Source organism: Ranitomeya imitator, chromosome 6 (genome assembly GCF_032444005.1).
Source record: "Ranitomeya imitator isolate aRanImi1 chromosome 6, aRanImi1.pri, whole genome shotgun sequence".
In the NCBI taxonomy this organism is placed as follows: domain Eukaryota; kingdom Metazoa; phylum Chordata; class Amphibia; order Anura; family Dendrobatidae; genus Ranitomeya; species Ranitomeya imitator.
The window spans coordinates 130,133,064-130,152,354 of record NC_091287.1 but is presented as its reverse complement, the minus strand read 5'-3'; the positions used below and the strand labels follow the sequence as shown (position 1 = coordinate 130,152,354).

Sequence of the window (19,291 nt, the reverse complement as noted above, 5' to 3'; positions counted from 1 at the left end):
GGAAAGATAAACTCAGACTACATGGGGCAGAAGGTATTGCAATCTGGGTGCACTACTAGTGGTGGAGAATTTCTAGTGCTAGAGAAGATAGCAAGAGGGATACTCTACCCATACTGAGAACCAGGACTGAAGCTGTGTCCGATACCTATGGGAAAGACGACAAGCTGTTGGGCCTTATCCTATATGCCTAGTTGTAAAGACTTATTCTTCCAATGGTGTTCATATCTAAGATTAAATGGCACTTCAAGCCAACATATACACCCAAATTTGGACTTGCATCACTTTTAGCTGAGTGAAGAGAACCATAAAATTAAAATACTAGATCTTTATTTAATTTGCTTGTAAAGACTGCCAACTATCCAGTAAAAGTTTGAATGTTTTCATATAGCCTGTGTAATAAAACCTGGATTGATTGCTGCCATGGTTCCAGAAGAACCTGGAGCCAATGGGGGCCTGCAAGACAGAAGTAAGTGTGATCCACTCCACACAGGGCAGCACACCTGGACAGGTACATGTATTGTCTGTAAGGCGCCAGAGCGAGTGGGATCAGCAACTCGCCCACGACGACCTAGCTTGGACACTCTACAGAACGCCCAGTGGTTATAATAACATTTCAGACCTCGTAGACAGTTACAGTAGTGTTTGGGCTTGTTGACTTTGATAATATGTTTTAAAGCTTTTCTTTCCAGGTAACTCTGAAGGCAAGCAGGTCCAATCTTTGGCTCATCATGTTCCGTTTTTCTTACAGCAGTAGGGCATCCCTTTTCTCCAAGCACGGTGATATTAACCAACATATGCAGACTGTCCTGAGTGTCTTGTGAGGAATATGGACTGGCTCTGTCCTTTTGTCCCTGGATAGTAATGAGACTCAGCATTTGGAGTGGGGCTTCTGTACTTTGAAGTTATACTTTGTCTTTGATATCACTTAGATTTTAATGAGTTGTCAAATCTAGGCATATGTTAAACTGTGTCACATTTTGTACTGTCATTAGTGTTGTGCCAATTAGAAATAATAAAGAATAGCTTTCCTATAGAAGTGTTCTTTATCAAGCATCCGATCGTGATGAATTAATTAATAATTCATTACATGGCTGACTCATCATATATCCCATTGAGGAGCACTTCAAAGATAACAAGTTTCTGATGAACAATTTGTAAAATTAATTTAATTAATATAGAAATAATAATTCAGAATCAATTCTTACCAGGTGGTTTCAAGAGCACCGCCATGTAGTCCTGGGAATAAGAGCTCACATACACCAGGATACAAGGTGTCTTGGTTGTGCTGAAGCTAAAAAGCAGCTCTTCCTTTGCTAAAGAAATATCTGATGCTGATGTCTGTTGGACAATGGATATATCTTTAGGACTGACCACTGCAGAAGCATATGCTGTGTGGAAATTATACCTCAGCCACGTGCCTTCTTCAAAATATCCTCCAACAGCTGTAATAAAGAGGAAAAGTATATTGGAAGAAAAAAAGTACAGCACATGCAAATTGAACCATTCCTTAATATTTGGACATTTGAATTAAGCTTTTCCTATAACTAGATAACTAAGCTACTACAATGCCCTGCATATGCGGAACTCACTATAGTGAATTAGAAGAACTATACTACATTTCTAATTGAAGGTATTTGTCAATATTATTATTATTATTATTAATAATAATAATAATAATAATAATAAACTGACTACATATTGGGATAGGATCTTGGAGATTGGAATACCACATTAAACCATTTCACACATGTGGTCAGGTCCTGACATGAAAAGCTCTATTATGTTGAGCACAAATCTGAAAGTAGAACTTCTGAACCTGGCATAAAAAAAACTAAAATTGGGGCACCTTTGCTTACCGAAGCTTTGTTCACATTTAATCATTTTCTTTAAAAGAACAACATCTTTAAAATAAAAGGGGAAAACTAAGTCTAAGAGCAAGACTAAATGACCCAAATCTTTTCAAACATTTCCCTATATTTCCATGTATGTACAGTCACTTGCCCATTGCTGGATTTAAGATTTCTTCCTATTCATTTTTTGGGGGGATGGTTGAATACATTTACACTTCTGACGAGGTTTAGTTGCGTACTTTTTTGGACAAATGCATCAGTTATTAGTATTAATAATAATAGTAATAATAAGTAAGTACCTAAATATGTAGAGCTGTGTTCATAAGTTTACATACTCCTGGTAGAATTTTGTATAATCTAAATATTTGTTTTTAAATATGTGTGATTGACTTGCTTTGATCAAAAGTTTGCATACCCTTGAATCTGCTCCTCTCGTGTCAAAATTGATCATCCGTTATCAAAATGCTCAATTGTGAGGCAAAATATGTATTCAGTGAGGACAGATTGTTACATTACTGAGATAGAAGATGGCAGCTGCTACTGATAAGATTCTATATAGATAAGAGGGAAGGAGCTCTACCTCTAGCTCCTCCCTACTGCCGTCTACATAGTATTGTTTCTGAAGCAGCTGCCATCTCCTATCTCAGTAATGTAACCATCTGTCCTCACTGAATACAGATTTTACCTCACAATTGAGCATTTTGATAATGATTGATCAATTCTAGCAGAGAAAGAAGCTAATTTCTCTGATAAGATATATTGCAAAGTTGCTAAGGACACCATTCCTATCAAGAAGCATGGAGGTGGATAGCTTCTGTTTGATGAGGGTGGGGGAGAGCTACAGTGACACAGAAATTTTGTTAAAATTAATAGCTGGATGAATGTAGAATACCATCAGATAATATTGGGGGATTGTGTGCATTTATCAGTCAACTAGTTGTGCATGGAGTGCACATAGATGTCTCAACGTAACCATGATCCAAAAAAAGGCGTACTCAACCTTTCAGTGGCTGCAGGCAAATAAAGGGAATGTTCTTCAGAGGCCATAAGAGTCTCATGACCTCAGCCTGATTGAGGCACTTGAAAAACTAAAATATGAATTTAAGACAGATTTTTAAAACTTTACAAGCTCTGGACGCTTTTTTTTTTATCAGGAGGACCACATGAGAAAAAAAATGTCTCATTTTCAACTATCACAACTGACTTTGCCTTTGGTGCAGAAGGAAGCAATACAAGGCAGTGTAAACTTTTTTAAAAAAAATTATGCTTTTTTCCTATATTGCTTTGGTAAGTTTAATTATTGTGCTATTCTATGAATAATATTAGATTCATTTAAGGTGAACTTGTTAAAAACTTTTACGCACCCTATGATTATTTACCCCTATAAAAGTTAAGCCAGTCAATCCCTTTATGACCCCCAAAGCACTGCTCCAGGATGTGAAATCACATTTTGAAGTTATGTCTGGAAGTACTTTGGGCTGTGATAATGCACTTCTAGCTTATTAGTCTCCGCTGTATTTCTTACATTACAGCATCTTCCCCTGGCTGATTGACAGGTTGTTTCCTCTGGTAGACAGCCACCGGCCTTTCAATAAGCCAGGGGAGGATGCTGGTAGCTGGGTAATGCACACCTTATTGCACTTTTAGACACAAATGTAAAACTTGATTTCTCGTTGTAGGAGCAGTGCTTTTGGGGTCATAAAGAAATTGACTGGTTTATCTTTTATACAGACATAAAATGTTTGCGGGTGGGTTTAAAGTTTATCACACGTTCCAATTAAAACAATCCCTTTAAGTCAGCCAGGGGCATGTAAATTTATAAGCATGACTGTATGAATTTATATAATTTTTGTTGTAATTTAAGCATGTGAATTACCATTTACATTTCCAAAATAAGAGGAAAATCTTAAAGGAACCTGTTAGGCAGCTTAAGACTGAAACAAGCTACTCTATAGTGAGTCCCACTTGCCAATCGCTTTTACATTTATGACCATAGATTTCAAAATACAGTTCTAACTTACCCATCTTACCAAATCCTTCATGAATTAGCATGTAAGACTAATCCTTAAGTCTCGCCATTAGGCCGGGGTCACACTTGCATGTGTAATACGCAGAAACTCGAGCGAGTCTCTCGCATCAATACCTGACACTGCCGCCGACACTCGGGACCGGAGCGTGCGGCTGCATGTATTTCTATGCAGCCGCACACTCCGGTCCCGAGTGCCGGGTATTGTTGCGAGATCACCTGGTGATCACAGATCAGAAACTTTTATATTTGCCTGATAATCTCTTTATACTGTTATTTTCCTTCATATGTGATTCATGGATCATCACATTAATCATTATTTAACACATTTAGTAATAGTCATTACTTTACGTAAAAAGTATGATCATTGACTTTGCATGTAATGTAGCGGGCCGATGGTGTCAATGCAGCAGAGACGAGTTTGCAATTTAATAAAGCTGGTCACGTTTAAGATGATGTGTTATTTGTTTTATTTTGTAGTTGCTAAGCTAAAATTTTTTGTTTGATTCACTTTTGCTACTTTCCTCACACATCAACGTCAAGTTACTATTTTGCTCTTTTTTTTATAATTATTTCTATTATATTTTTTTATTTTCATATTTTAATTCACTGATTTTAATGGACCTAGAAAAAAAAATACTACAGTATTATATTCACCAATGCCGCAATGTCATAAATAGACTGCTGGGCTTTGAATTTATGTTCATTTTTTATATTGTTTTGTTTTCTCTTGAACAAATATGAGTCCCACTAGTTCCATTTACCTCTAAGAACACAATGAAAAAATCTATATAATTGACAAAAGCCATTAAAGTAGAAAAGAACATCTTCAATATTCCCCGCAGATAGCACTGAAGCACAACCTTATGGCAGTAACTTTAGTTTATAGTGAGCATGCCAATCACAAAACTGTGTAACCTATGCTAAAGCTTGCTTAAATACTAGGAGCTGACAGGCATTTAGAGGTAGCGTAGCACGCTCGGAATAATGGTAAAACAGCAGCTGATGAAATACCACCTTATACCAACGCTATATGAATTTTAGTACTGAGTACTACTATGTAGTTTTATGTTAAAGAACATATCCAAGATTCATGTAGTATGGTTCTGTAATATTGTGCATTCATCATTCTCAGAAATATATATAAATTTGAGGGTTGAGCAAACAATAAAATTTAGCCCGACATACTGTAAAACTCAGGTTGACAGTTCATAGAACTGCATCGAATAAAGTGTGGCAAATTTACTAATTCTGTAAAGACCCCACACACATTAGATAGCAGCCGGTCAATCGATGGGTCAGCTGATGATTCATCCAGCAGCTATTTCGGCTGTTTCTCCTATACACAGGAGCACTCACTTGGCCAAGTGCACTTGTGTTCTCTATGAGAGCCAGACATGTCTGTTAATGACTTACCTCGGGGACTACAAAAGAATTGGCAGTCTGGAATGAGACATGCAGGATCCTTAACTCCTCAGACAATCCATTATCCTGAGCACCTATACATATTAGGCTGTCGGCTGAACCTGATGTTATCGGCATGTTTCGACAACATTAGTCTAAAGTGTGTTGGGGATTTGGACTAGACACTCTGAGTTGCACAACATTTGTCAAATTGGCTCATGCTGAATGACTTTTTTTGTGTAACTTTAGACCATCTCTTCGTTGGCTTTCTTTCAGACCAATTTTTTTGTGACAAACTTTTTGTTACAAAGGCAGCCCCTAAATCACAACCCCTTTTCAGCTAAATCACACCCCTCACCATAAAGCCAGAATGTTTGAGTCAGCCACTAGAAGAGTTTTAATTACCTAAGGACGGGTCGTAAACTAGGTGTGTATTAACATATCCTACATGTATGCCATATCCACAGAATATGCTATAAAAGTTGGATAGATGCAGGACCGAAGTATGTGACCTGTACTTATCCTCAAGTCTCTCCATGAATAGAGATGGCCACGCACATGGTGTCTCTATTTACTTCTTTTAGACTTTTCAAAACTGTGAAGTGCACCTGCTATAAGACAATAAAATATAGGAAACATAACAAACAAGTGTATTTTGGAATATGTATATATTTCTTACCATTTATACAGTTGCTCCCGTCATATGCAGTTCTGGAGCAGTCACATTTGTAACCCTTATATAGTTCGTTACATGTGCCACCATTCCTGCAAAGGTTTTTGAAGCTGGTACAGTGTCCTGAACAGCCAGGTTTTACACCTTGGGTGGCCTTTGCTCTTTCTTCCAAGTCTAATGGAATGCCATTTACCCTTAAAGCACGAATGCAACCCAGGAATCCTTTCTGATCTCCCGCAGCACCTTCATATACAAAAAAAAGACAACATTATTAATAATCTGTATTACAAAATTACTGTATATTTGCATCAAGATTGGTACCATATTTTGACCCTTTCAATCCGTGTTCTCTACCATAACTACTCTACATATGCATTTCAATCCCCTAGAGTCATATTTTGTTTGAATGGGAGTTTTCTTGTCTTTCTATGGCTCATAAATCTCAAGTGTATTTTAGGCTGCATGTGGGCTATATGCTGGTAAATTTATATTAAGGTAAAATGTACTTATTTCAATGTAGTTATATCAACTTTTTCCCACAATCCATCTGGGCTCCCAACGCCTTCATTTGCTTCATTAAATGGCAGCACTGGCCCAGGCGAACCCAGCACTGTCAGGGAAATGTGCATATTACTCCAAATATCAGATTCTTGAAAGGACACTGGTGTACCTCTTCATAGGGATATCTACCTGGAAATGTGCTTATTTCACAATGTAACTTGACAGACTCCCATTAAATATGACGTGTCGATGCCAACTGACAGCTATTTTACCAGACTACTCTTTAAACATGCCTCTCTAAAATTGTAAAGTGCTGCGGAATATGTTGGTGCTAAAAATTATTATTACATGATTTGAACAAAAAATATGTAATGGCTAAACCCTTCTTACAGCAGCCATTCTGCTACAGAAACAAAGGATTGGGCATGTCAAAATCTAATCTTTTTCCCATAATCTGGAGGTTTTCTCACACATTAGAGTGTAGAGAATGATGGCTGAGGTTATGTGCATACTCAACTTAAAAAAAAATAATATATTTTTTTTAATTTTAACAGATTTAATTGAAGAGTTATTTTCAAGTAGTCTCTTGACCAGCACACAATTCAGCAGTCTGTTTGCCTTCTTGTTACTGGGGGTAGGGCAGGTGGGCTCTTCTCTTTGAGTGACAGGTCTGGTTTGTTTCCTTCTGCTACTGACATTGTCCTGAAATTTACACTATGTTTACATAAAATAACACAGGCCATTTGAACACACACATGGCTCAGGAAAGTGAGAGCCATATTTAGGAGAACTGCTCTGAAAACCTACTATAGTGGTATCTGGGGATTGTGATTATGTAGGCTGATAATGGCTGTTGCCTCAGGAGCTGAGAGGGTGGTGGAGAGAGTTGAGCAGATAACTGTTGCATACAGCTCTGGCAAAAATTAAGAGACCACTGCAAAATGTCCAGTTTGTCTGATTTTTCTCTTTAGGTATATTTTTGATTAAAATGTAAATTGATCATTTATTCTGTAAACTTCTGACATGTCCCCGAATTTCCAAGCAATAGATTTTGTATTTTTTTTCTGAAAATGAGAAATTGTCAAAATTAAAAAAAACAGTGCTTTCAGACCTCAAATAATGCAAAGAAAACAAGTTCATAGTCATTTAGAGATGGGGGCGTGGGGACAGGAGCGGACGTGCTTCTTCATAGCTCCTGATAATCCCCTATTTTCAGCTACTTCAGCTTACTTATTTGGGGTATATTTGGTCCTAAAACCTGTAAGAATATGCCTGGACTTGGAAATAATAAGATAAAAGATGACACATCCAAAAAATGTCCTTTGCGGAGACGGGGAGGTACCAGATGGAAACCTAATGGAGGCCTGCGTTCCCCTGAGGTAAAAGTGACTGGACATTTACCTCATAAATTGGATCACTGCCAAAACCCAACGTATCAAAGCCTTATAGATCTAAGAAGACCTGTCGGACATCTGTAATAAAGAATCCTGCTCTTATTGTGGCTCCGATATCAGCTGATAGTGACCCGGGGGGAAGGCGGGTGAGCGCAACGGACACTGAGACTGTGACGCTGCAGATGGGAAAAATCGATGATGCTGCAAAGTTTCCTGACCTTACCGAGGCTTCGGTGCTGGCTGACAGAGATTTGAGGAGGCGACGGCAGACTGTGGTGGTTCCTGGAACTGTGCTAGTCGGCACAGACCTGAGGAGATGCAGGGGAGCAGCGAGAATTCCTGGTAATGTGATGCATCAGAGGAGAGAGAGGGATGAATCACCCTCTTCAGCACTACATAGACTCTGCAGGTTCTCCTCTGCTTACCATGACTCCAGAGGAAGCCTCAGACATGACGAAGGTAATAGAAGGTGAGGGAGGAGGGAGTCTAACAATGGTGATAAAGGGGGAAGGGAGTGCTGCAAAGCAGTGAAGCCTGTCAAAGGAGTTCCATTTTGACAGGATAATGAGAGAATCCTCAGAGGCTCATCATATACAGCAGGTCCCAGAGGGGAAGGTTATCTTGTTTACACAAAATGAAGGAAACAGAGAAAGGTTCTCAGGAATGACACTTCTCGCCGACCATCTGATAAGATAAGCAGAATACAATACTTAAATCCAAAATTCCTCATCAACCACCTAATATATTGAGCTATAACACTATTAAAGGACACATGACTAAACTACGGTTAAACGGGGCCAAATGTCTACCTAATGGGAATGATGTAAGTTTGTAACTTGGTTATTTACCAGGAGAAGATACCCTTTCCAATTCGATACATATTACCAGAGACTACAATTTGGAGAAAATTAAAGATATTACTTCCTTCAGAAACAGTCTAGATAATTTGAAAGACTTCAAAAGGAAAAACAATGTGAAGATTAGAGGGATTCCGAAGTCGGTCCCAAACTTCCAGATAAGGGATTACATTTCTTCGCTAATTTCTCATCTAATTCCTAACGCCAAAGTGGAAAACTTAATTGAAAAGGCCTCTAGAGTACGCAGGCCATCTGCTCTTCCATCTGATGTTGCTACAGATGTTATTGTCTCATTTTACCCCAACTGGGTAAGAAACACACTACTGGGTATATCCAAACAGCCAAGATTCCTCTCTTCTCCGTATAGTCATTTAAGTTTTTTTAAAGACCTATCTAAAGAAACTCTGCAAAAGCGGAAATTATTTCAGTCCACTACACATGAGCTTCTAAAAGCCAGAATACCCTACAATTTGACTCAGTTCTCTACGCTACAAATTAAATTCACATCTAAACTGATTACTATTTCTTCTCCAATGGAAGGAGTTGACTTCCTGAAATGTGCCGGCATAGTTTCCTCCGTGGGCTCTCCTGGTCTCCTTTCTATGTCCAAATCAAACCTATGTCCCAAGTGAAAAGTATTACAATCAACATTTATTGAAGTCGGTAACTTTATTATTCAAGTTCCTAGAAAAGCGATTTTCTATTTATTTCTCAATTGTGGCTTGTAAATGAACAGTACTTTGCCCCCACAAAGTCCTAGGATCATCTTTAGGTGATTTCAGACAGGACAGACCCATATATACATCATAAAATGTACTTACTTTTTTATTGAGAAGCGACAGTTATATTAGGTTTGATACTGAGCTACGTTTAATCTGTTTGAATAAGCTACAGTCATTTTCTGTTTGCCTGTCTTTTCTTTTCCTTTCACCCTTTTTTCCCTTACCCTTTACCTCTATTAAATTTATAAAATCAATAAAATTTGTTGGAAAAATAATCATTTATAGACAACATTACTAATGTTTTAACTTAGGAAGAGTTCATAAATCAATATTTTGTGGAATACCCATGATTTTTAATTACAGTTTTCATGCGTCTTGCCATGCTTTCCACCAGTCTTCCACACTGCTTCTGGCGCAAAAATTAATCAGTTCTTCTTTGTCTGATGACTTGTGACTATCCATCATCCTCTTGATTACATTCCAGAGGTTTTCAATGGGGTTCAGGTCTGGAGATTGGGCTTCCCATGGCAGGTCTCTTAATTTTTGCCAGAGCTGTATAATTCAATGGGCTAGAAGGACCTGACTGGGATCTTAAGAGTTAACTCTTCAGCCTGGAAGGTAACTGCAGTGCACACTGGACCAGGTTCTGGTTACCAAGCTTCATGGAAACAATCTGCACACTATGTATGGTAAAAACTCTCATTGCAGGGGAATGACATCATAGAGAAGAAGCAAACCAACTGTAAACTTGCTTATTTTTATTGTTATTTTTATTGTTTGAATAAAGCAATTAAGCAATTTTAGAATACCCCTTTAAGGATTTTTAGCTTTGGTTTCAATGATTTATAATTGATTTACAGGTTTAAAGGTATACAAGACCAACCACTGAAATACTTGTTGGTGGTCATTTTTAAAAAACAAAAAGTAGAATGGAGGAAATTTTAAGTAAAGCAGTCTACCTGTCATGTTATGGGTCATTCACCAACATTTCATAGTATTAAATGTTTTAGCAAACTTTAAATAGTCAATAGAATGGCAACCATGTCACAATGAAAATAGTATACCTAGTAACATAACACAACACAAAGCCTTAAGAAATTATATTATGGAATATTAAATATTGAACTGAATGTGCTTCGTTGTGAACAGATCTATTATATTGATTTAGAAGAAAGAACAAGACTTGAGGCCTTCACTTCTCCAGAACTTCTACTTTATTACACTGACTTCTCAAATAAATACCTTCTTATGAACTTTAGGTTTCAATTACAGGAATCAATCTTATTCCCTAAGTATAGTACCAGATGTAATGGAATGAATTCCTCATCGTGGCCCGTTCAGTAACTCAGCACGTCAGTAATGGATTCTTATATGACAGGACATTAGAGAATTTACATTTTTCCTTTTTCTTTTGAGGTGAACATTCAAGCAAAGAAATGAATATTGTGATTTTTCTTGTCTTGCAGATGAATATTCAAAGTGGCAATGAAAAAAAAAAAAGATATTTCTAAAACTCGTTCATCCATTCTAGAACTACTTGTACAGTACATTGGGTCTGTTGACCTGGTATCTGTGGCAGCAAGGACATTCTTCTAATTTTAATACAAAAGCTGACTGTGAGCAGTGGGGGCCTGCAGAATTATCCTAAGGGTACTGTAAAGTTTTTCGACCTTGACACCAGCTCACAGGCTACAATAATATGAACTCTGAAAGTTGTAATATATGGGTAAGGGAGATATAGTAGACAGATATATAGGTTAAATGTGGTATAATATAAAATTATTAAAGGCATGATAAAAACAGAACAAAAACTCAGATATTTCTCACTGACTGTTAGGAGTCGAGTTTCCTCTGCTGCACAGGGGGCATCTCGATCCCTGTCTGCTGCCGGCCTCCCATTCTGTACCGGCCGCAGTGGGGCCTGCTCAGCGGAGGCGTCGCTCCCAGCGTCTTGCTGGGACTGATTCTGTGCAAAGGGTTACTGTTGCCTTTTCTGGCTCTCCTGTTGTACCCTGCACTGATCCGCGGCGAGCGGGCTTCTCTGGGACTAAGTCCTTATTTGCACACACTGAGCATGCCCAGGGCAAGATCTCCCGTTGGAGATCGAGGGTCACATGCTCAGGTACTGCAGCACATTCCATTGGTCCTCCAGGAAGGTCCTGAAAGGGCAAAACTTCAGTAGCAGCTTCCTGTGCTGCAACTATATAAACTGCGCATGACCGCACGGCCATGCGCTAGTATTGTCTTGATAATATGTGTGTGTGTTGTGAGTGAAAGTCGCTCTTTAAAATACCCTCCCTATTGGATGACTGTTCGCGGAAGGTGTATGTTTGCTATCTAGCGCCCGACTTATCCAACAGCACGTTACACACATAACAGCGTCTAGTTGCTGTGACCGCCTGTACGGCGCCGTGCGCTTCCTCTGCGCTTTCCTTACCCAAGCCTGGGTGGTTAGTGGCGTACGTCAGTGCGGCACTGCATGCACTCTCGTGCCTTTATATACTATTTTAATAGTTTCCTTACACACCCAGTTGCGGTGTTGTGCCAGCAAGTGGTCTAATCGGACTTCAATCCTGTGTTGGGGTTGTGTTCGCTGACTTCTTGTTTGCGCTCTATGTGCGGTACCGCGGTCCTGTGACACAACAGGATCGCTTCCTTCACGCAGGGTGAAGTTAACCCGTGCGTGTATACTCATAGTACCGCCATATAGTCCGTCTTACTAGCAGCAGGGTTTTTACCTGCACGGTGGACCTCGGACTGCGAACGCACCTAGTTCCATATCATCTATACTTGGTGCGTTCCGCCAGTCCTTAACATAATACTAGCGACAAGGTCAAGTAATGACGGACGATCAGCGTTTACAGTGGTACATCCAGCAGCTGGAGGGAAGGTTGGCGGCTCTTGAGCGTTCAACCTCAGCTGTGGATGTTACTGCTGTCTCTGTTCAAGCTGCAAGTGTGGCTGCAGCTACCTTGTCCACTGCCGCCCCTGTACCGACGCTATCTCGCCTCCCGCTACCAGAGAAATTTTCTGGTGACAGTAAGTCCTGTAGGGGTTTCGTGAGTCAGTGCTCAATACATCTCGAGCTTCTGGCCTCTCGTTTCCCTACAGAGCGGGCTAAGGTGGGCTTTATCATATCTTTATTGTCGGACAGGGCGTTGCAGTGGGCTACGCCGCTGTGGGAGCGTGGCGATCATGTGGTGCAGAGTGCTCCGTTATTCCTGAGCACTCTGAAACAGGTCTTTTTAGGACCTCGTGTCACCCATGATATGGCGCTCCAACTGTTGGCATTGACTCAGGGCTCGTCCTTGGTCAGCCCTTTTGCCGTCCACTTCCGCACTCTAGCATCTGAGCTGGAGTGGTCGGATAAAGCCCTTATTCCCACATTTTGGAGGGGGCTGGCTGACCACGTTAAGGACGCCCTGGCCACTAGGGAGATTCCCGCCACACTGGAAGAATTAATAACAGTATCTACTCGTATTGACCTCCGTTTTCACGAGCGGAGGTTAGAGCGAGCCCAGTGTAGGCAGAGGTTTCGGCTGGCTCCCACCTTCGCCAAACCTTTGGAATCTCCAGCCCAGGCTCCTGAGTCTCATGAACCTAAGGTAGTGTCATGAGCGGGATCTAAGTCCCGGACCGCTCGTGCACTCCAGGTTTGCCATATTTGCCAACAGTCAGGACATCTAGCCACCAGATGTCACCAGCGGTCGAGGAAACGTCAGCGTCTAGTGGTAGTAGGTGGAGGTGCACTAGACAGCGTGACGTTTGCCTCCAAATTGTCCTTTAAGGGGACAATAACTTTTGGCTCATCCTCCCACTCGGTGGAGCTCTGCGTGGATTCTGGACCGGAGGGCAATTTTATGTCTTCTGCCTTCGCCCAACGTCACGCAATACCCCTGGTTATGCTATCTCAACCAGTAACGGTACGAGTGGTGAATGGGTCGACACTCACCGCACAGATAACACATCAGACCATCCCTTTTACTCTGTCCATGTCACCATCCCATCAGGAGATTATATTTCTGCTCATCATTCCTGAGGGGATTGATGAGGTCCTGTTGGGGATACCTTGGTTACGGTACCACTCTCCTCACATCGAGTGGTCCTCAGGCAGAATTCTGGGATGGGGTGAATCATGTGGGGGTAGGTGTCACCGAGAGTGCGTTCAGGTTGCTACTACAGAGGTACCCGCAGATCTTTCCTCTCTTCCCAAGCAATATTGGTCTTATGCAGACGTGTTCTCCAAAAAGGCGGCGGAGACCCTTCCGCCCCATCGCCCCTATGACTGTCCTATCGATCTCTTGCCAGGTGCAGAGCCTCCCCGGGGTCGAGTTTATCCATTATCTCTCCCGGAGACGGAGGCCATGTCTCAGTACATTCAAGAGAATCTGGCAAGAGGGTTCATCAGGAAGTCAGTGTCACCTGCTGGGGCAGGGTTCTTCTTCGTGCAGAAGCAGAATGGGGAATTACGTCCATGCATAGACTACAGGGGTCTTAACGCTATCACCGTTAAGAACAAGTATCCTTTGCCCTTGATATCCGAGCTCTTCGATAGGCTTCGGGGAGCTAGAGTGTTTACTAAATTAGATCTGCGGGGTGCTTATAACCTGATTCGCATCCGTGAGGGGGATGAATGGAAAACGGCGTTTAACACCAGAGATGGGCACTATGAGTATCTGGTGATGCCCTTTGGGCTCTGTAATGCCCCAGCCGTTTTCCAAGACTTTGTCAACGACATCTTCCGGGATATGCTTTCCACCTCAGTTGAAGTCTATCTGGATGATATTCTCATCTTTTCTCCAGATATTGACTCCCACCGGAGAGATGTTGGCAGAGTCTTCGACCTCCTACGGGCAAACTCTCTTTATGCTAAGTTGGAGAAGTGTATGTTTGAGTAGGAGTCCTTACCTTTCCTGGGCTATATCATCTCCGCCCAGGGATTGGCTATGGATCCTGCCAAACTACAGGCTGTGATGGACTGGCAAGAGCCCCATTCTCTTAAAGCGGTGCAGCACTTTATGGGGTTCATTAACTATTACCGCCAGTTCATTCCCCACTTCTCTACTCTGGTAGCTCCCTTGGTAGCCCTCACCAAGAAGGGAGCGAATCCCAAATTGTGGTCGGAAGAGGTCTCCAAGGCCTTCACTTCTATTAAGTCCCACTTTGCTAGCGCTCCCATCCTACATCGTCCCGATGTGGATAAGCCATTCCTAATGGAGGTGGATGCCTCATCCGTTGGTGCTGGAGCAGTCCTCTATCAAAAGGATGCTCAAGGTCGGAAGCATCCATGCTTCTTCTTCTCTAAGACCTTCACGCCAGCGGAGAGAAACTACTCCATCGGGGACAGGGAGTTGCTAGCAATGAAGTTGGCCTTTTTGGAGTGGAGACATCTTCTGGAAGGTGCACGCTTTCCCTTCCAAGTTTACACGGACCACAAAAATTTGGTCTATTTGCAAACAGCCCAACGGCTAAATTCTCGTCAGGCTAGATGGTCCTTGTTCTTTTCCCGGTTCCACTTTTCTCTTCATTTTCTCGCCGGGGAGAAGAATATTCGTGCTAACACTCTCTCTCGCTCCCTTATGTCAACTGAAGAGGAGGAAGAGGAGCCTCGGCTTATTGTCCCTTCCGAGAGCCTGAGAACCGTAGCGCCGGTTTCGCTGGAGTCTGTGCCTCCGGGCAAGACTTTTGTGCCCATTAATTTGCGACCGGAGGTTCTCTCTTGGGCTCATTCGTCCAGGGTGGGTGGACACTTTGGGACAAAGAGGACATCTGAGCTACTAGCGAGGACGTACTGGTGGCCGCATATGGCCCGGGATGTCAGGGATTATATTCTGGCGTGTGTCTCCTGCACCAAAAATAAATCTCTGCGTCAAAGGCCAGCTGGGTTGCTCTATCCCTTGCCAGTGGCAGATAGGCCCTGGGAGATGGTCGGGATGGACTTTGTCATGGGTTTACCCAAATCTCGCGGCTGTACCATCATTTGGATCATCACCGATCATTTCTCAAAAATGGTGCATTTGGTGCCGCTACCACGGTTACCTTCTGCATGGGCTTTGGCAGCGTTGTTCATTAAACACATCTTCTGCCTACATGGTATGCCTGACAAAATTGTCAGTGACCGGGGTCCCCAGTTTGCGTCTCGGTTCTGGAGAGAGCTTTGTCGTCTTCTCAGTATTGAGTTGAATCTCTCTTCCGCTTATCATCCCGAGACGAATGGGTTGGTAGAGAGGGCCAACCAGACCTTGGTCACATACCTGCGACATTTTGTTTCAGCCAGGCAGGATGACTGGGCATCCTTGCTATCATGGGCAGAGTTTGCGCTGAACAACGCTGTAGCCGACTCCACTGGAAAAACCCCATTCCTCCTCAACTATGGTCAGCATCCACAGGTACCTGTGCCTATGCCCGTGTCTTCCGCAGACTCCAGGGTGGCAGACTGGGCTGTGGAGGCACGGGATATTTGGGACCACACTCAGGATGCCATTCGGGCCTCTAAGGAGAGAATGAGGTCCTCCGCCGATGCTCATCAGCGCCCCGCTCCGACCTTTGCTCCTGGCGACTTGGTGTGGCTCTCCGCCCGTAACATCAGGCTGCGAGTTGAGTCCACTAAGTTTGCTCCTCGCTACTTGGGTCCCTTCAAAGTTCTCGAACAGGTTAATCCTGTGGTTTATCGCTTGGCTCTTCCGCCACGCCTGGGTATCACCGACACCTTTCATGTGTCCCTCCTGAAACCCGTGTACATGTCCCGGTTTTCCGAGTCATCTGCTGGGACATCGGGTTCGTCTTCGGACGATTGTGAGGTGAATGCTATTTTGGGGTGCAAGATGGTACGTGGCAAAAATTTTTTTTGGGTGGACTGGAAGGGTTATGGTCCTGAGGACAGGTCCTGGGAGCCTGCTGAGCACATTTGGGTTCCGCAGCTCATTGCTGCCTTTGAGCGTAGCGAGGTCCAGGGGGGGCCCTAGGAGGGGGGGGGTAATGTTAGGAGTCGAGTTTCCTCTGCTGCACAGGGGGAATCTCGATCCCTCTCTGCTGCGGTCTCCCATTCTGTACCGGCCGCAGTGGGGCCTTCTCAGCGGAGGCGTCGCTCCCAGCGTCTTGCTGGGACTGATTCTGTGCAAAGGGTTACTGTTGCCTTTTCTGGCTCTCCTGTTGTACCCTGCACTGATCCGCGGCGAGCGGGCTTCTCTGGGACTAAGTCCTTATTTGCACACACTGAGCATGCCCAGGGCAAGATCTCCCGTTGGAGATCGAGGGTCACATGCTCAGGTACTGCAGCACATTCCATTGGTCCTCCAGGAAGGTCCTGAAAGGGCAAAACTTCAGTAGCAGCTTCCTGTGCTGCAACTATATAAACTGCGCATGACCGCACGGCCATGCGCTAGTATTGTCTTGATAATATGTGTGTGTGTTGTGAGTGAAAGTCGCTCTTTAAAATACCCTCCCTATTGGATGACTGTTCGCAGAAGGTGTATGTTTGCTATCTAGCACCCGACTTATCCAACAGCACGTTACACACATAACAGCGTCTAGTTGCTGTGACCGCCTGTACGGCGCCGTGCGCTTCCTCTGCGCTTTCCTTACCCAAGCCTGGGTGGTTAGTGGCGTACGTCAGTGCGGCACTGCATGCACTCTCGTGCCTTTATATACTATTTTAATAGTTTCCTTACACACCCAGTTGCGGTGTTGTGCCAACAAGTGGTCTAATCGGACTTCAATCCTGTGTTGGGGTTGTGTTCGCTGACTTCTTGTTCGCGCTCTATGTGCGGTACCGCGGTCCTGTGACACAACAGGATCGCTTCCTTCACGCAGGGTGAAGTTAACCCGTGCGTGTATACTTATATTACTGCCATATAGCCGTGTTACTAGCAGCAGGGTTTTTACCTGCACGGTGGAACTCGGACTGCGAATGCACCTAGTTCCATATCATCTATACTTGGTGCGTTCCGCCAGTCCTTAACACTGACAACTTCTAAAAGAAATATAAGTTGATCTTTTCTGGATTGAATATATCTTAAAGGAATCTGTCACCTCATTTTTCGTATATAAGCTGCAGCAACCGCATTAGGGGCTTGTCTACAGCATTCTGTAATGCTGTAAATAAGCCCCCGATGTAACCTTAAAGATAAGAAAAGCAAGTCAGATTATACTCACCCAGGGGCGGTCCAGTTCTGGGTCCGACGGGCATCGCGGGTCCGGGTCCGGCGCCTCCCATCTTCATACGATGTCATCCTCTTCCTTGCTTTTGTCGTGGCTCCTGCGCAGGCGTACTGATTTGCCCTGTTGAGGGCAGAGTAAAGTACTGCAGTCCGCAGGTGCTGGGCCTCTCTGAGCTTTCTGCGCTGCAGTACTTGGATCTGCCCTCAACAGGGCAGAGAATTACACCTGTGCAGGAGCCGGGACAGAAGCAGGGAAGAGGACGTCATCACATGAAGATAGGAGGTGCCGGACCTGGACCTGCGACACCCATCGGACCCAGACCGCCTCTGGGTGAGTATAATCTAACTTGTTTTTCTTATCTTTCAGGTTACATTGGGGGCTTATTTACAGCATTACAGAATGCTGTAAATAAGCCCCTAATGGCGGTGGCCGCAGTTTATCGGCAAATAATGAGGTGACAGATTCCCTTTAAAAAAGCACTCCCATCAAAGATTTTATACTCTTAATATATGGTAGTCATCATGTTATATAGCACTGTGTAACTATAATCGCTCATATTGCCTTTCTATCCAGTTAATTCTTATCTTCTCCCTTAGGTCTATGACATCACATGATTAAAAACTGACTAGCTGAATCCTTCTAAGCTCTATGTAGGAACAGGAGGTAAATTTTCCATGTGTGAGTCATGAATCACTGCAAAAGTCCCTGGCCGGGGGGAGGAGGGAGCAACTGTGTCAGGAGTTGAAGAGGGAATGATTTCTGCAGGAAAAAGAGACTTCCTTTTTCTAGATAGAGCAGAGAAAAAAGAAGAATTAGCTGGGTAGAAAGGCAAAATGGGCAATTGTAAGTACACAGTGTTGTATAATATGACTGCAAATTATAAGGAGGATAAATACTTTGATGTTAGTGCTTCTTTCAGCTTGGGACAGTCTGATGGGTGAAGTTATTTTGCTCCATATTCCCTCCGACCAGAATAGTGGAGGACAGTTTCTGCAGTAGCAATCTGCTTTGTAATTGTATGTGCTCACATCTTTTTAGGCAGGTGATCCCTCCAAGCATATAAAGCCGAAGATGCTTCAGCTTTTTTCCTGAATGCCTTTTCTTTACCAGTTTTGTCTTTCTTTTGTCATTTCCTGAGTGTTCTTTTGACTGTTCATATTTATCAGCATTTTGTCACTACTCTGTTGTCGGGTGTCCCTGGATCAGAGGCTCCTTCACTGTCCCTAATGTTAGGGGCGCCCTAGCTCGCCCTGTTCCCCAGATTACTTTTGATGGTGAAGAATCCGGGGTCACGTAACTTGCCTTAGCTCCTGAATCTGCCCTCAGTCTGTACCCTTCCCCCACCCAGGAAAGAGGGGAGTAGTAATATACCGTAGTACACCAACCAGACTAACAAGGTAATACGAACTGGGATAACGAAAAATACAAAACATACATATATACTCACACATATAACAGAGGAATTCACCAGGGAATGGAGGATGGGGTTAAACCAAAGTAGGAGAAGAAAGGGAACTATCATATACTCAAAACCTAACAGTCACAGGTAAATCCATCAATCGCCCACTCTAATAACCACCACCAACAACCTCCAGCCATGCAGCATAACCTAGCTTTGACAATGAGTGCTAGCTAGGACACAGATTAAATAGGAGATGGGAGTGGCTAACAGTGCACAGCTGAGAGCGAGAATGCTCCAGGAGC

General features: G+C 43.0%; 1 protein-coding gene across 1 annotated transcript in view; it reads right to left on the bottom strand.

Moving 5' to 3' along the window:
- Positions 1-19,291, bottom strand: part of LOC138643322 (contactin-associated protein-like 2) — a 342,436-nt gene that overhangs the window by 94,453 nt on the left and 228,692 nt on the right. Inside the window, exons 7-8 of the mRNA XM_069732251.1 lie at positions 5,960-6,196; positions 1,206-1,442 (exon numbers count right to left, since the gene is read on the bottom strand). Coding sequence (XP_069588352.1) covers positions 1,206-1,442; positions 5,960-6,196 — 474 coding nt within the window. The remainder of the gene's footprint in view (positions 1-1,205; positions 1,443-5,959; positions 6,197-19,291) is intronic.